Source organism: Euprymna scolopes, chromosome 32, assembly GCF_053919585.1.
Source record: "Euprymna scolopes isolate OS-2025 chromosome 32, ASM5391958v1, whole genome shotgun sequence".
NCBI lineage: Eukaryota > Metazoa > Mollusca > Cephalopoda > Sepiida > Sepiolidae > Euprymna > Euprymna scolopes.
In genome coordinates this window covers 61,549,665-61,571,697 of record NC_136513.1, presented here as the reverse complement: position 1 = coordinate 61,571,697, position 22,033 = coordinate 61,549,665, and the positions used below count along the sequence as shown (strand labels likewise).

General features: G+C 18.3%; 1 protein-coding gene across 2 annotated transcripts in view; it reads left to right on the top strand.

Annotated features, from left to right (window-relative positions):
* LOC145256383 (uncharacterized) overlaps positions 1–22,033 on the top strand; it is a 1,175,042-nt gene that overhangs the window by 63,039 nt on the left and 1,089,970 nt on the right. For both annotated transcript variants that reach the window (XM_080115220.1, XM_080115219.1), the window contains one exon: positions 17,788–17,836. In XM_080115220.1, the coding sequence (XP_079971346.1) occupies positions 17,818–17,836 (19 nt within the window). In that variant the 5' untranslated portion in view covers positions 17,788–17,817. The remainder of the gene's footprint in view (positions 1–17,787; positions 17,837–22,033) is intronic.

The following is a 22,033-nucleotide window of genomic DNA, read 5'->3' as shown; positions in this document are numbered from 1 at the left end:
ATTTCTTTTACATAATAATAATAATAATTTTACATAAAATACATTAATTTTACATAAAATATAATAATACAAGCATTTCGTTTACATAAAAAAATAATAATTTTACATAAAATATAATAATGAAAGTATTTCTTTTACATAATAATAATAATAATTTTACATATAATATAATCATTTTACATAAAATATAATAATGCAAGTATTTCTTTTACATAAATATAATAATAATTTTACATAAAATATAAAAATTATAATTAAAATATAATAATGCAAGTATTGCTTTTATATAAAAATAATAATGTTACATAAATATAATAATGTAAGTATTTCTTTTACATAAAAATAATAATTTTACATAAAATAACATAATTTTACATAAAATACAATAATGCAAGTATTTCTTTTGCATAAAAATAATAATTTTACATAAAGATAATAATTTTAAATAAAATATAATAATGCAAGTATTTCTTTTACATAAAAATAATAATTTTAGATAAATATAATAATATTACATAAAATATAATAATGCAAGTATTTCTTTAACATAAAAATAGTAATAATTTTACATAAAATATAATAATTTAAAACAAAATATAATTATGCAAGTATTTCTTTTACATAAAAATAATAATTTAACATAAAATATAATAATGCAAGTATTTCTTTTACATAATAATAATAATAAGTTTACATAAAATACATTAATGCAAGTATTTCTTTTTTTATGAAATAATAATAATAATTTTACATCAAATATAATAATGCAAGTATTTCTTTTACATAAAAATAATAATAATTGTACATAAAATACATTAATTTTACATAAAATATAATAATGCAAGTATTTCTTTTACATAAAAATAATAATAATTTTACATAAAATATAATAATGCAAGTATTTCTTTTTATATAAAATAATAATAATAATGCAAGTATTTCTTTAACATAAAAATAATAATAATTTTACATAAAATACATTAATTTTACATAAAATATAATAATGAAAGTATTTCTTTTACATAATATTAATAATAATTTTACATAAAATATAATAATTTTACATAAAATATAATAATGCAAGTATTACTTTTACATAAAATAATAATAATTTTACATAAAATATAATAATTTTAAATTAAATATAATAATGCAAGTATGTCTTTTCCATAAAAATAATAATTTTACACAAAATATAATAATGTAAGTATTTCTTTTACATAAAAATAATAATTTTACATAAAATATAACAATTTTACATAAAATATAATAATGCAAGAATTTCTTTTAAATAAAAATAATAATTTTACATAAAAATAATATTTTTTAAATAAAATATAATAATGCAAGTATTCTTTTTACATAAAAATAATAATTTTACATAAATATAATAATATTACATAAAATATAATAATGCAAGTATTTCTTTTACATGAAAATAATAATAATTTTACATAAAATATAATAATTTTAAACAAAATATAATTATGCAAGTATTTCTTTTACATAAAAATAACAATTTTACATAAAATATAATAATGCAAGTATTTCTTTTACATAAAATATAATAATGCAAGTATTTCTTTTACATCAAAATAATAATTTTACATAAAATATAATAATGCAAGTATTATTATTATTTTATGTAAAAATAATAATGCAAGTATTATTATTATTTTATGTAAAAATAAAATAATAATAATTTTATATAAAATATAATAATGCAAGTATTTCTTCTACATCAAAATAATTATAATTTTATATAAAATATAATAATGCAAGTATTTCTTTTACAAAATAATAATAATAATAATAATAATTTTACATAAAATATAATAATGCAAGTATTTCTTTTACATAATATTTATAATAATAATAATAATAATACATATAATATAATAATGCAAGTATTTCTTTTACAAAAAATAATAATAATTTTACATAAAATATAATAATGCAAGTATTTCTTTTACATAATTATAATAATAATTTTACATAAAATATAATAATGCCAGTATCTCTTTTACATAATAATAACATTAATAATAATAATTTTACATAAAATATAATAATGCAAGTATATCTTTTACATAAAAATAGTAATACTTTTACATAAAATTCATTAATTTTACATAAAGTATAATAATGCAAGTATTTTTTTTACATAAAAATAATAATTATTTTACATAAAATATAATAACTTAACAAAAAATACAATAATGCAAGTATTTCTTTTACATAAAATAATAATAATTTTACATAAAATATAATAATGCAAGTATTTCTTTTACATAATAATAATAATAATAATTTTACATAAAATACATTAATGCAAGTATTTCTTTTTATATAAAATAATAATATTAATTTTACATAAAATATAATAATGCAAGTATTTCTTTTACATAATAATAATAATAATTTTACATAAAATACATTAATTTTACATAAAATACAATAATGCAAGTATTTCTTTTACATAAAAATAATAATAATTTTACATAAAATATAATAATGCAAGTATTTCTTTTTATATAAAATAATAATAATAATAATTTTACATCAAATATAATAATGCAAGTATTTCTTTAACATAAAAATAATAATAATTTTACATAAAATACATTAATTTTACATAAAATATAATAATGAAAGTATTTCTTTTACATAATAATAATAATAATAATAATAATTTTACATAAAATATAATAATTTTACATAAAATATAATAATGCAAGTATTACTTTTACATAAAAATAATAATACTTTTACATAAAATATAATACTTTTAAATAAAATATAATAATGCAAGTATGTCTTTTACATAAAAATAATAATTTTACATAAAATATAATAATTTTACATAAAATATAATAATGCAAGAATTTCTTTTAAATAAAAATAATAATATTACATAAAAATAATATTTTTAAATAAAATATAATAATGCAAGTATTTCTTTTACATAAAAATTATAATTTTACATAAATATAATAATATTACATCAAATATAATAATGCAAGTATTTCTTTTACATGAAAATAATAATAATTTTACATAAAATATAATAATTTTAAACAAAATATCATTATGCAAGTATTTCTTTTACATAAAAATAATAATTTTACATAAAATATAATAATGCAAGTGTTTCTTTTACATAAAATATAATAATGCAAGTATTTCTTTTACATAAAAATAATAATTTTACATAAAATATAATAATGCAAGTATTTCTTTTACATAAAATAATAATAGTTTTATATAAAATATAATAATGCAAGTATTTCTTCTACATCAAAATAATTATAATTTTATATAAAATATAATAATGCAAGTATTTCTTTTACAAAAACAAAAAAATTATAATAATAATTTTACATAAAATATAATAATGCAAGTATTTCTTTTACATAATAATAATAATAATTTTACATAAAATATAATAATGCAAGTATCTCTTTCACATAATAATAACATTAATAATAATAATTTTACATAAAATATAATAATGCAAGTATATCTTTTACATAAACATAGTAATAATTTTACATAAAATTCATTAATTTTACATAAAGTATAATAATGCAAGTATTTTTTTTACATAAAAATAATAATTATTTTACATAAAATATAATAATTTTACAAAAAATACAATAATGCAAGTATTTCTTTTACATAAAATAATAATAATTTTACATAAAATATAATAATGCAAGTATTTCTTTTACATAATAATAATAATTTTACATAAAATACATTAATGCAAGTATTTCTTTTTATATGAAATAATAATATTAATTTTACATCAAATATAATAATGCAAGTATTTCTTTTACATAAAAATAATAATAATTTTACATAAAATACATTAATTTTACATAAAATATAATAATGCAAGTATTTCTTTTACATAAAAATAATAATAATTTTACATAAAATATAATAATGCAAGTATTTCTTTTTATATAAAATAATAATAATAATAATTTTACATCAAATATAATAATGCAAGTATTTCTTTTACATAAAATAATAATAATTTTACATAAAATATAATAATGCAAGTATTTCTTTTACATAAAAATAATAATTTTACATAAAAATAATAATTTTACATAAAAATAATAATTTTAAATAAAATATAATAATGCAAGTATTTCTTTTACATAAAAATAATAATTTTACATAAAAATAATAATTTTACATAAAATATAATAATTTTACATAAAATATAATAATGCAAGTATTTCTTTTACATAAAAATAATAAAACTTTTACATAAAATATAATAATTTTAACTACAATATAATAATGCAAGTATTTCTTTTACATAAAAATAATAATTTTACATAAAATATAATAATGCAAATATTTCTTTTATATAAAAATAATACTTTTACATAAAATATAATAATGCAAGAATTTCTTTTACATAAAAATAATAATAATTGTATATAAAATATATTAATGCAAGTATTTCTTTTACATAAAAAAATAATAATAATTTTACATAAAATATAATAATGCAAGAATTTCTTTTACATAATATTAATAATAATAATAATTTTACATGAAATATAATAATGCAAGTATTTCTTTTACATAAAATAATAATAATTTTACATAAAATATAATAATGCAAGTATTTCTTTTACATAATAATAATAATAATAATAATAATAATAATAATAATAATTTTACAGAAAATATAATAATGCAAGTATATCTTTTAAATAAAAATAGTAATAATTTTACATAAAATACATTACTTTTACATAAAGTGTAATAATTCAAACATTTCTTTTACATAAACATAATAATAATTTTATATAAAATATAATAATTTTACATAAAATACAATAATGCAAGTATTTCTTTACATAAAATAATAATAAATTTACATAAAATATAATAATGCAAGTATTTCTTTTACATAATAATAATAATAATAATAATTTTACATAAAATACATTAATGCAAGTATTTCTTTTTATATAAAATAATAATAATAATTTTACATCACATATAATAATGCAAGTATTTTTTTACATAAAAATAATAATAATTTTACACACAATACATTAATTTTACATAAAATATAATAATGCAAGTATTTCTTTTACATAAAAAAATAATAATTTTACATAAAATATTATAATGCAAGTATATCTTTTTATATAAAATAATAATAATAATTTTACATCAAATATAATAATGCAAGTATTTCTTTTACATAAAAATAATAATAATTTTACATAAAATACGTTAATTTTACATAAAATATAATAATACAAGTATTTCTTTTACATAAAAAAATAATAATTTTACATAAAATATAATAATGAAAGTATTTCTTTTACATAATAATAATAATAATTTTACATATAATATAATAATTTTACATAAAATATAATAATGCAAGTATTTCTTTTACATAAAAATAATAATAATTTTACATAAAATATAAAAATTATAATTAAAATATGATAATGCAAGTATTGCTTTTATATAAAAATAATAATTTTACATAAAATATAATAATGCAAGTATTTCTTTTACATAAAATAATAATAATTTTATATAAAATATAATAATGCAAGTATTTCTTCTACATCAAAATAATTATAATTTTATATAAAATATAATAATGCAAGTATTTCTTTTACAAAAACAAAAAAATTATAATAATAATTTTACATAAAATATAATAATGAAGGTATTTCTTTTACATAATATTTATAATAATAATAATTATACATATAATATAATAATGCAAGTATTTCTTTTACAAAAAATAATAATAATTTTACATGAAATATAATAATGCAAGTATTTCTTTTACATAATAATAATAATAATTTTACATAAAATATAATAATGCAAGTATCTCTTTGACATAATAATAACATTAATAATAATAATTTTACATAAAATATAATAATGCAAGTATATCTTTTACATAAAAATAGTAATAATTTTACATAAAATTCATTAATTTTACATAAAGTATAATAATGCAAGTATTTTTTTTACATAAAAATAATAATTATTTTACATAAAATATAATAATTTTACAAAAAATACAATAATGCAAGTATTTCTTTTACATAAAATAATAATAATTTTACATAAAATATAATAATGCAAGTATTTCTTTTACATAATAATAATAATAATAATTTTACATAAAATACATTAATGCAAGTATTTCTTTTTATATAAAAAAATAATATTAATTTTACATCAAATATAATAATGCAAGTATTTCTTTTACATAAAAATAATAATAATTTTACATAAAATACATTAATTTTACATAAAATATAATAATGCAAGTATTTCTTTTACATAAAAATAATAATAATTTTACATAAAATATAATAATGCAAGTATTTCTTTTTATATAAAATAATAATAATAATAATTTTACATCAAATATAATAATGCAAGTATTTCTTTTACATAAAATAATAATAATTTTACATAAAATATAATAATGAAAGTATTTCTTTTACATACAAATAATAATTTTACATAAAATATAATAATTGTACATAAAATATAATAATGCAAGTATTTCTTTTACATAAAAATAATAAAACTTTTACATAAAATATAATAATTTTAACTACAATATAATAATGCAAGTATTTCTTTTACATAAAAATAATAATTTTACATAAAATATAATAATGCAAGTATTTCTTTTACATAAAATATAATAATGCAAATATTTCTTTTATATAAAAATAATACTTTTACATAAAATATAATAATGCAAGAATTTCTTTTACATAAAAATAATAATAATTTTATATAAAATATATTAATGCAAGTATTTCTTTTACATAAAAAAATAATAATAATTTTACATAAAATATAATAATGCAAGAATTTCTTTTACATAATATTAATAATAATAATAATTTTACATTAAATATAATAATGCAAGTATTTCTTTTACATAAAATAATAATAATTTTACATAAAATATAATAATGCAAGTATTTCTTTTACATAATAATAATAATAATAAAAATAATAATAATAATTTTACAGAAAATATAATAATGCAAGTATATCTTTTAAATAAAAATAGTAATAATGTTACATAAAATACATTACTTTTACATAAAATGTAATAATTCAAACATTTCTTTTACATAAACATAATAATAATTTTACATAAAATATAATAATTTTACATAAAATACAATAATGCAAGTATTTCTTTACATGAAATAATAATAAATGTACATAAAATATAATAATGCAAGTATTTCTTTTACATAATAATAATAATAATAATAATAATAATAATAATAATTTTACATAAAATACATTAATGCAAGTATTTCTTTTTATATAAAATAATAATAATAATTTTACATCACATATAATAATGCAAGTATTTCTTTTACATAAAAATAATAATAATTTTACACACAATACATTAATTTTACATAAAATATAATAATGCAAGTATTTCTTTTACATAAAAAAAATAATAATTTTACATAAAATATTATAATGCAAGTATATCTTTTTATATAAAATATTAATAATAAATTTACATCAAATATAATAATGCAAGTATTTCTTTTACATAAAAATAATAATAATTTTACATAAAATACGTTAAATTTACATAAAATATAATAATACAAGTATTTCTTTTACATAAAAAAATAATAAATTTACATAAAATATAATAATGAAAGTATTTCTTTTACATAATAATAATAATAATTTTACATATAATATAATAATTTTACATAAAATATAATAATGCAAGTATTTCTTTTACATAAAAATAATAATAATTTTACATAAAATATAAAAATTATAATTAAAATATAATAATGCAAGTATTGCTTTTATATAAAAATAATAATTTTACATAAAATATCATAATATAAGTATTTCTTTTACATAAAAATAATAATTTTACATAAAATAACATAATTTTACATAAAATATAATAATGCAAGTATTTCTTTTGCATAAAAATAATAATTTTACATAAAGATAATAATTTTAAATAAAAAATAATAATGCAAGTATTTCTTTTACATAAAAATAATAATAATTTTACATAAAATATAATAATGCAAGTATTTCTTTTGCATAAAAAATAATAATTTTACATAAAATATAATAATGCAAGTATCTCTTTTACATAAAAATAATAATAATTTTACGTAAAATATAATAATGCAAGTATTTCTTTTACATAAAAATAATAATAATTTTATATAAAATATAATAATGCAAGTATTTCTTTTACATAAAAATAATAATAATTTTGTATAAAATATAATAATGCAAGTATTTCTTTTACATAAAAATAATAATAATTTTACATAAAATATAATAATGCAAGTATCTCTTTTACAAAAAAATAATAATAATTTTACATAAAATATAATAATGCAAGTATTTCCTTTACATAAAAATAATAATAATTTTATATAAAATATAATAATGCAAGTATGTCTTTTACATAATAATAATAATAATTTTACATAAAATATAATAATGCAAGTATTTCTTTTACATAAAATATAATAATAATTTTACATAAAATATAATAATGCAAGTATTTCTTTTACATAAAATATAATAATAATTTTACATAAAATATAATAATGCAAGTATTTCTTTTTATATAAAATAAAAATTATAATTTTACATAAAATATAATAATGCAGGTATTTCTTTTACATGAAATATAATAATAATTTTACATAAAATATAATAATGCAAGTATTTCTTTTACATAAAAATAATAATAATTTTATATAAAATATAATAATGCAAGTATTTTTTTTATATAAAATAATAACAATAATTTTACATAAAATATAATAATGCAGGTATTTCTTTTACATAAAAATAATAATAATTTTACATAAAATATAATAATGCAAGTATTTCTTTTACATGAAATATAATAATAATTTTACATTAAATATAATAATGCAAGTATTTCTTTAACATAAAAATAATAATAATTTTACATAAAATATAATGATGCAAGTATTTCTTTTACATAAAATATAAAAATAATTTTACATAAAATATAATAATACAAGTATTTCTTTTACATAAAAATAATAATAATTTTACATAAAATATAATAATGCAAGTATCTCTTGTACATAAAAATAATAATTTTACATAAAATATAATAATGCAAGTATTTCTTTTACATGAAAATAATAATTTTATATAAAATATAATAATGCAAGTATGTCTTTTACATAATAATAATAATAATAATAATAATAATAATAATAATATAATAATAATAATAATAATTTTACATAAAATATAATAATGCAAGTATTTCTTTTACATAAAAAAATAATAATTTTACATAAAATATAATAATGCAAGTATCTCTTTTACATAATAATAATAATAATTCTATTTAAAATATAATAATGCAAGTATTTCTTTTACATAAAATAATAATTATTTTACATAAAATATAATAATGCAGGTATCTCTTTTACATAATAATAATAATAATTTTACATAAAATATAATAATGCAAGTATTTCTTTTACTTTAAAAATAATAATTTTACATAAAATATAATCATGCAAGTATCTCTTTTACATAAAAATAATAATAATTTTACATAAAATATAATAATGCAAGTATTTCTTTTACATAAAAATAATAATTTTACATAAAATATAATAATGCAAGTATTTCTTTTACATAAAAATAATAATAATTTTGTATAAAATATAATAATGCAAATATTTCTTTTACATAAAATAATAATAATTTTACATAAAATATAATAATGCAAGTATCTCTTTTACAAAAAAATAATAATAATTTTACATAAAATATAATAATGCAAGTATTTCTTTTACATAAAAATATTAGTAATTTTACATAAAATATAATAATGCAAGTATTTATTTTACATAAAATATAATAATAATTTTACATAAAATATAATAATGCAAGTATTTCTTTTACATAAAATATAATGATAATTTTGCATAAAATATAATAATGCAAGTATTTCTTTTTATTTAAAATAATAATAATAATTTTACATAAAATATAATAATGCAGGTATTTCTTTTACATGAAAATAATCATAATTTTACATGAAATATGATAATAATTTTACATAAAATATAATAATGCAAATATTTCTATTACATAAAAATAATAATAATTTTATATAAAATATAATAATGCAAGTATTTTTTTATATAAAATAATAATAATAATTTTACATAAAATATAATAATGCAGGTATTTCTTTTACATACAAAACATAATAATTTTACATAAAATATAATAATGCAAGTATCTCTTTTACATAAAAATAGTAATTTTACATAAAATATAATAATGCAAGTATTTCTTTTACATGAAAATAATAATTTTACATGAAATATAATAATGCAAGTATTTCTTTTACATAATAATAATAATAATTTTATTTAAAATATAATAATGCAAGTATTTCTTTTACATAAAAATAATAATAATTTTACATAAAATATAATAATGCAAGTATCTCTTTTACATAAAAATAATAATAATTTTACATAAAATATAATAATGCAAGTATTTCTTTTACATCAAAATAATAATAATTTTATATAAAATATAATAATGCAAGTATTTCTTTTACATAAAAATAATAATAATTTTGTATAAAATATAATAATGCAAGTATTTCTTTTACATAAAAATAATAATAATTTTGTATAAAATATAATAATGCAAGTATTTCTTTCAAATAACAATAATAATAATTTTACATAAAATATAATAATGCAAGTATCTCTTTTACATAAAAATAATAATAATTTTACATAAAATATAATAATGCAAGTATTTCTTTTACATAAAAATAATAATAATTTTATATAAAATATAATAATGCAAGTATTTCTTTTACATAATAATAATAATTGTACATAAAATATAATAATGCAAGTATCTCTTTTACACAATAACAATAATAATAATGTTACATAAAATATAATAATGCAAGTATCTCTTTTACATAAAAAATAATAATAATTTTACATAAAATATAGTAATGCAAGGATTTCTTTTACATAAAAATAATAATAATTTTACATAAAATATAATAATGCAAGTATTTCTTTTACATAAAAATTATATTAAGTTTATATAAAATATAATAATGCAAGTATTTCTCTTACATAAAAATAATAATAATTTTATATAAAATATAATAAGTCAAGTATTTCTTTTACATCAAAATAATAATTTTATATAAAATATAATAATGCAAGTATTTTTTTTACATAAAAAAAATAATTATTTTACATAATATATAATAATGCAAGTATTTCTTTTACACAAAAATAATAATATTTTTACATAAAATATAATAATGCAAGTATCTCTTTTACATAATAATAATAATAATTTTATTTAAAATATAATAAGGCAAGTATTTCTTTTACATAAAAATAATAATGATTTTACATAAAATATAATAATGCAAGTATTTCTTTTACATTAAAATAATAATAATTTTACATAAAATATAATAATGCAAGTATTTCTTTTACATGAAATATAATAATAATTTTACATAAAATATAATAATGCAATTATTTCTTTTACATGAAATATAATAATAATTTTACATAAAATATAATAATGCAAGTATTTCTTTTACATAAAAATAATAATAATTTTATTTAAAATATAATAATGCAAGTATTTCTTTTACATAAAAATAATAATAATTTTACATAAAATATAATAATGCAAGTATCTCTTTTACATAATAATAATAATAATTTCATATAAAATATAATAATGCAAGTATTTTTTTATATAAAATAATAATAATAATTTTACATAAAATATAATAATGCAGGTATTTCTTTTACATAAAAAACATAATAATTTTACATAAAATATAATAATGCAAGTATCTCTTTTACATAAAAATAATAATTTTACATAAAATATAATAATGCAAGTATTTCTTTTACATGAAAATAATAATTTTACATAAAATATAATAATGCAAGTATTTCTTTTACATAATAATAATAATAATTTTATTTAAAATATAATAATGCAAGTATTTCTTTTACATAAAAATAATAATAATGTTACATAAAATATAATAATGCAAGTATTTCTTTTACATTAAAATAATAATAATTATACATTAAATATAATAATTCAAGTATTTCTTTTACATAAAAATAATAATAATTTTACATAAAATATAATAATGCAAGTATTTCTTTTACATAAAAATAATAATAATGTCACATAAAATATAATAATGCAAGTATTTCTTTTACATGAAATATAATAATAATGTTACATAAAATATAATAATGCAAGTATTTCTTTTACATGAAATATAATAATAATTTTACATAAAATATTATAATGCAAGTATTTCTTTTACATAAAAATAATAATAATTTTACATAAAATATAATAATGCAAGTATCTCTTTTACATAAAAATAATAATAATTTTACATAAAATATAATAATGCAAGTATTTCTTTTACATAAAAAATAATAATTTTACATAAAATATAATAATGCAAGTATCTCTTTTACATAAAAATAATAATAATTTTACATAAAATATAATAATGCAAGTATCTCTTTTACATCAAAATAATAATAATTTTATATAAAATATAATAATGCACGTATTTCTTTTACATAAAAATAATAATAATTTTGTATAAAATATAATAATACAAGTATTTCTTTTACATAAAAATAATAATAATTTAACATAAAATATAATAATGCAAGTATCTCTTTTACATAAAAATAATAATAATTTTACATAAAATATAATAATGCAAGTATATCTTTTACATAAAAATAATAATAATTTTATATAAAATATAATAATGCAAGTATTTCTTTTACATAATAATAATAATAATAATAATTTTACATAAAATATAATAATGCAAGTATCTCTTTTAAATAATAATAATAATAATAATAATAATAATAATAATAATAATAATAATTTTACATAAAATATAATAATGCAAGTATTTCTTTTACATAAAAATAATAATAATGTCACATAAAATATAATAATGCAAGTATTTCTTTTACATCAAAATAATAATAATTTTATATAAAATATAATAATGCAAGTATTTCTTTTACATAAAAATAATAATAATTTTAGATAAAATATAATAATGCAAGTATTTCTTTTACACAAAAATAATAATAATTTTACATAAAATATAATAATGCAAGTATCTCTTTTACATAAAATTTTAATAATTTTACATAAAATATAATAATGCAAGTATTTCTTTTACATAAAAATAATAATAATTTTATATAAAATATAATAATGCAAGTATTTCTTTTACATAAAAATAATAATAATTTTACATAAAATATAATAATGCAAGTATTTCTTTTACATAAAAATAATAATAATTTTACATAAAATATAATAATGCAAGTATCTCTTTTACATAAAAATAATAATAATTTTACATAAAATATAATAATGCAAGTATTTCTTTTACGTAAAAATAATAATAATTTTATATAAAATATAATAATGCAAGTATTTCTTTTACATAATAATAATAATAGTCTTACGTAAAATATAATAATGCAAGTATCTCTTTTACATAATAATAATAATAATAATAATAATAATTTTACATAAAATATAATAATGCAAGTATGTCTTTTACATAAAAATATAATAATTTTACATAAAATATAATAATGCAAGTATTTCTTTTACATTAAAATGATAATAATTTTATATAAAATATAATAATGCAAGTATTTCTTTTACATAAAAATAATAATTTTAGATAAAATATAATAATGCAAGTATTTCTTTTACATAAAAATTATAATAATTTTATATAAAATATAATAATGCAAGTATTGCTTTTACATAAAAAAATAATAATTTTACATAAAATATAATAATGCAAGTATTTCTTTTACATCAAAATAATAATAATTTTTTATAAAATATAATAATGCAAGTATTTCTTTTACATAAAAATAATAATAATAATTTTACATAAATATAATAATGCAAGTATCTCTTTTACATAATAATAATAATAATAATAATAATAATAATAATTTTACGTAAAATATAATAATGCAAGTATCTCTTTCACATAAAAATAATAATAATTTTACATAAAATATAATAATGCAAGTATTTCTTTTACATAAAAATAATAATAATAATAATAATTTTACATAAAAAATAATAATGCAAGTATTTCTTTTACATAAAAATAATAATAATAATTTTATATAACATATAATAATGCAAGTATTTCCTTTACATAAAAATAATAATAATTTTATATAAAATATAATAATGCAAGTATTTCTTTTACGTAAAAATAATAATAATTTTATATAAAATGTAATAATGCAAGTATTTCTTTTACGTAAAAATAATAATAATTTTACATAAAATATAATAATGCAATATTTCTTTTACATAAAAATAATAATAATTTTACATAAAATATAATAATGCAATATTTCTTTTACATAAAAATAATAATAATTTTACATAAAATATAATAATGCAAGTATTTCTTTTACATAAAAATAATAATAATTTTATATAAAATATAATAATGCAAGTATTTCTTTTACGTAAAAATAATAATAATTTTACATAAAATATAATAATGCAAGTATTTCTTTTACGTAAAAATAATAATAATTTTACATAAAATATAATAATGCAATATTTCTTTTACATAAAAATAATAATAATTTTATATAAAATATAATAATGCAAGTATTTCTTTTACGTAAAAATAATAATAATAATTTTACATAAAATATAATAATGCAAGTCTGGCCCTTCTTTACATGCCATACTCCTCTCACAGGGTCCATTTTTTTCATTTGGGCAATGACTTCGTGTATCATGAGAAGCACTTCTTGATCAATTGCATCTTCCCAACTGTCTGTCCCAGTCTACCTTTTAATAAAACTGCACGCAGTTCGCAGCCATCCAGCTATTGGGTATTTGCCAACCAGCTTTCCAAATATAGAGAAAAGCTCTCTCTTGGCTAGGTCAACCTTGGCTTCAGGGATCTCATTTCCTTGCTCAAACATCAATTTTCCTGCCTTATTGTTCTGTAGTCGAAATCCCAAAGCCATTCCGTTTTCCAGTGACTCAGGCGGTTTTGTCATCAGTCCATATGCTTTGATATGCTCTCTCACCCTTTCCGCAGTCACCTCTGTTTCGTCCACTAGTACATCGTTGATGTAAGAGAAGGTGCCTTACTTCACTGCATCGTCTTTGGCCAACACTGTCTTAGGAACTGCCGTCATTATCTTTGGTGCGGAGTTCAGACCAAATTCTAATCTGGTCAGACAATAAACTTGACCTTTGTACTCTACCAATCGATATTTCCACAATTTCTCATCCACATGAAGTTGGAGGTAGACTGACTTCAGGTCCACAATTTTAGTTGCCTGCTTCATCCTCCTCCATTTCCTTACGACTTCTTCACACACGTCGATTCCGTCCTTTGTGTGACAAGCAACAAACTTGTTCAGCTCACGGAAATCCAACACTGGCCTAACTTTCTTCTTAATAGGTTGGATCACAGCCATGAGCGGCAAAATTCCTTCAACTTTCCCTGACCACGGCATAAATATTCCTTCATCTATCCATCTCTCAACTTTTTTTTCAAACTGTGGCTCTGCAGCTCCTTTCAGTGTGCTTTTGTAGCAGCTGACCCGATTCGTCAATACAGGTGGCTCCGCGGTCCATCACCATTCTACCATCCATTTTTCGCCATCGAAGCAGGCTCGAAAGTCATCATCCTCAATCAGACATGGTCGGGGTTTCGACGGTTGGTTGGTATCACCCCTGGTTACACTTCCTGATATTCCTGGTGCACTCTGATTGCCAAACTTCACCTGGACTTTAGCAATAGTAGCTCATCCCAGTCGGTCTATCTAACTTTGCTGGTTCCATTCCAAGAGTTGGCGACACTCGTAGTAATGAGTGTTGTTGTACATCCAGTATCAACAAGAGCTCTAGCCCTCTTTCCATTGATGGTGATCACTAACTGTGGCAACAAACTCTCATACGCCTGTTCAGTATAAAAGGGGTGTCTACTGGCGCTATAGCACCCCTTTACTCGTTTCCCGGAAGCGAAGGGCAATTCCTGCTAATGTGCCCTACTTGGCCACACCGAAAACAGATAATGTCTGGTCGTGGCTCCCTACGGTCTCTCATCAGGTGTGGTTCTTGACATCGAAAGCATTTGCCGGTAAATCCACGGCCTTGCTTCATCACTGATCGCTCTTTTCTGCTTGCCACAACAGCCGCGACCGCCCCCAGCTCACCGGGCTGTTTTGCCAAAACTCTAGCATGCCTTAGAATCTTCTCCACCTCCATAGTTTCAATATCAGTAAGTCGTTGCAGTTCCATGGAGATGTGATCAGGGAAACCAGTTACAAGCGCCAGCTTTACAGTCTTCTCAAGGCTGCTTCCCCCATATCCAGCCAATCCTGCTGGTCGCCTTATCTCTGCCACGTACACGTCCACAGACTCCCCAGTCCAGGTGACTCTTTTGAGCTTGTTGTAAGCCTCAAATGCGCTCTCGGAAAATGCGGTCTTCAACCAGTTTTCAATGCTCTCAGCAATGGCCTGATCCGTCTCTCCCATTTCTAGATAGACCGCTAGAGCACTTCCTTCCAAATACATTGGTATTAATGTGTCTACATTCTCGATCTTCTGCAGCCTTGCCACCAACTTCAGCTTGTTAAGCCATGCAACCACGTCACCTTCTCCAGTAAATGGCCTCAGGATATCGCTGCTCAATCTTACTCGGTCACCCATTTTTGTCACTGTGCCGAAATAGCTTGACGTTAAAATTGAACTCAACCTCAGATCAAAAGTCTCAAACTCAAATCCAACTGTTCTCTTCTCTCTGCACTTTCCACACTAACACTCAAAATAAAGAAGACGGCTCTTTTATAGAGAGACCCAACCACTTCTCATTTGCATACCCCCTCCCATCACATCACGTGATTTTCAGTCCATAAATACCAGGGGGGGGGCGGCCATTTTTATTTTCTCTTTTTTTTTTCTTTCCTAACACGAGCCGCACGATGCATGAGGTAAGGTTCTTTACTTTTAACCACAAAGGCCACCTATTCCAAGGCTGGGGATACTCGAACTAACGAAAACGGGGAAAGGTCCTTTCTTCCTCCCTTCCTCACCCCCCTCCAGAGGGTGGAAGTGTAGCAGACTTCTGGAAAGGAATTATAACGATGATGATGATGGAAGTGACCTGCAAAAGGCCTGTCAAAGAGTGCGTTCCTTTCAATAAATATCGAGATGTTGTATATGTATACAAAAAAATAAATAAAAATTATTTCTTTCTTAAAATTTCAACATATTCTATATTATATTATGTATATATTCTATATTATATTATGTACTATATTATATTATGTATATATTCTATATTATATTATGTATATATTCTATATTATATTATGTATTATATGTTTTCTAATCCTCCATATGTCTTCAACAAATTGTTGATGTGTGAATCTGTTTCTGCTACAATCCTTTTCTCTCTCTTCTTAAACCCACGATAACAACGATAACACTGCACGCAAAATAATGTCAGGTGGCAGAGAAACACCAAAAATCCTTATGAGAATCCTGAATCATGAAAAGCTTGGAAATTACTGAATTTATCTGAAATTTTTTCTGCATTTTCAGAAACCCGCAGAATGCTCTGGACAATGCAGCATGTTTAAGGATTTAAAAGGTTTGTTAAATGAGTTTTAAAAAATTCCCAAGAAGGTTAATCCGGCGTTGTCTGGTAACAAAAATTTTAGTAATCGATTTTGGTTCATGGAATATGTTGCTACATTGTACAATTTTTTTGTTGTCTTTCTCCTCTTTTTTACCTCTGCTTATTTTTTCTTTATGTCATTTATTTACTTTCCTTCTTTTATGCTACTGCTGTTATTATTATTAATCCATTTCAATTCTGCCACTATTTCTAATCGCATTCATCCACTACCGACACAACATACGGTAAAAAAAGCAAAGAACCAAACGTTAATCGGTATTCATGCAGAGAGTGATCCGTGCTGAAATAATAACGTTATTATTTAAAAAGCCATTCTTAACATGGGGAGAGGGGTTTGTACCTATTCTGTACTTTAACCTTACAATTGAATAAAAAACATATAATAAAACTTTAATTAAACGTGGAAATGCGATTAAAAAAATAGCGCAGATCACTCTCTGCATCAGCACCGAAAGTACAGAATAGTCAGAAGACAGTCCAACTGAAAAAAAAAAAAAAAAAAAAAAGTGCAAGCGTCTTGTCAATTCGTACGTTGTTTTGTTTGGAAAATTGTATGCGAGTCTGTTAATCTTATCTTCATGTGTTGCCAAAAAATGAGTTTGAAACAAACATTATGAAAAAAAAAAAAAAAAATTCAAGCGTCTTTAAATAACTTTCAGTTGGACTGTCTTGTCAATTCGTACGTTGTTTTGTTTGGAAATATACATATATACAAAGATATATACATATACATATATATATACATATATATAGGTATATATATACATATATATATGTAAAATGTGTATATATACGTGTATATATACATATATATACATATATATACATATACGTATATATATGCATATATATACATATATATATGCATATATATACATATATATATGCATATATATACATATATATATGCATATATATACATATATATATGCATATATATATGTATATATGCATATATATATGCATATATATACATATATATATATGCATATATATACATATACATATATATATGTATATATACATATATATATGTATATATAACCATATATATATATACGTATATATATACGCATATATATGTATATATATACATATATACATATATACATATACACATACATGTATAGATATATATATATATATACCTATATATATACATATACGCATATGTATATATATATGTATATATATATATATCTATATATATACATATATATACATACACACACCTATATATATAGATATATATATATATGCATATATATGTATATATATATACAGATATATATACATATATATACATATGTATATATACATATATATATACAGATATATATACATATATATACGTATGTACATATACATATGTATATATACATATATATACATACATATATATATACAGATATATATATATATGCATATATCTGCATATATATATACATATATATATATACGTATATATATATGCATGTATATGTACATATATATATATGTATATATATCAATGTATATACACATATGCATATATATACATATATATGGATATATATACATATATATATATAGATATATACATATATATATATATATCTATACATATGTGTATATACAGATATATACATATATATGCAACTATATACATATATATATACACATACATATATACACATATACATACATATATATACATGTACATATATATATACATAGATATATACATATATATACATACATATATACATATATATATATATACATACACATATATATAGATATATATACACATATATATACATACATACGCATATACATATATATATACATAGACATATACATATAGATACATACATATATATATACAGATATATGTATACATATGTATATATACATATACATGCATATATATATATACATACACATATATTATTTCAATTATCCTGAAGATGTCCTCTGAAACAAGGACGAAACGTTGATTTTTTAATAATTTCATTCGGTTTTTTCTATTTTTTCTTTATACATATGCATATATGCATATATATACATACATATATATATATACAGATATATATATATGCATATATATACATATATATATGCATGTATATACATATATATGCATGTATATACATATATATGCATACATATATTTACATATATATATAAATATATATACCTATATATACATATATATATGCATATATACATATATATATATAAGCATATATACATATATATATGCATATATACATATATATGTGCATATATGCATATATATACATATATGTATGCATATATATACATATATATATATGTATATATATAAATATATATACATATGTATACATATATTTATACGCATATATATACATATATATACATATATATTTATACGCATATATATACATATATATACATATATATACATATATATTTATACATATATATATACATATGTACATATATACATATATATATATACACACATATATATATTCATATATATACATATATATATACATACACATATATACATATATATACAAATATATAGACATATATATATACACATATATGTACATATATATACACATATGTATACAAATATATAGACATATATATATACACATATATGTACATATATATATACACATATGTATACATATATATACACACATGTATACATATATATACATATATACAAATATATATACATATATTTATATACAAATATATATACATATATTTATATACATATATATACATATATTTATATACACATATATATCTACATGTATATATATACATATATATACATATGTATATATATACATATATATATATATCTACATATACATATGATGTATACATATATATACATACATACACATACATATACATATGTATGTATACATATATATATACATACATACACATATATATACAGATATATATGTATATATACACATATATATACATATATATACATACATATATACATATATATACATATATATATATACAGATATATATATATATATATATATATATATATATATATATATATATATACATATATATATATGCATATATATATGGCACGGGTTGTCAAGCAAATGCTGGTCAGTAGCAGAGTCCAAGGCCGAAGAAGTACATAGAAGCTAGAAGTAACGTTAAGAAAGAAATAGCGACAGCTAAGAGGGAATTTACGGAAACCACTAAAAAACGCATCGAAGCACAAAAATTAGGCACTCGTGACTTCTGGAAAATCTACAACAGTGTAGTAAATAATGGGCAATCAACGATTCCACCACCAACCAACAATCACGAGGTTCTTTGCTCAGCCACCGAGAAGGCTAAGATGCTTGCCAGTCGGTTTGCCTCCAACTCTACACTGGACCCTTTAAACCACCCCCTACCTGACTTTCCTATGCGGACAGACGCCAAGCTAGACGATCTGGAAATCACCCCTGCTCAGGTGCATGCTATCATAAAAAACCTTGACACTTCCAAAGCATGTGTACCCGACCTCATCCCAGCTGTGCTATTAAAAAAGTGCTCAGCCGAAGTAGCTCCAGTTCTCTCCAAACTCTACAACAAATGCCTTAATGAATCTTGCTTTCCGAGCTGCTGGAAAACTGCTTCTGTGGTACCAGTATTCAAGAATTCTGGCGAAAGAACTGACCCATTAAATTATCGCCCTATTAGCCTCCTCCCACTTTTTGCCAAAATATTTGAGACCTTAATTAACCATGCTCTAGTCCAGCACCTTACAGATGCTAAACTTCTGACCGACCATCAATATGGATTTAGACAAGCTCGTTCCACGGCAGACATCCTCACTGTAATCTCTGAACGCATATACCATTCACTGGACAAAGCGGGAGAGGGCAGAGCGGTAGCTCTAGATATATCTAAGGCTTTTGACAGGGTATGGCATGAGGGTCTCCTCAGGAAGATTAGATCTTACGGTATCACTGGTAGAATACTTAACATAATTAAATCCTTCTTAGATAAGAGAAAAATCCAGGTTGTCCTCGACGGTCGTACGTCTAAACAATATAATATAAATGCCGGAGTGCCCCAAGGATCTATCCTTGGTCCTCTGCTGTTCCTGATATTCATAAATGACCTCCCCGATAAAAT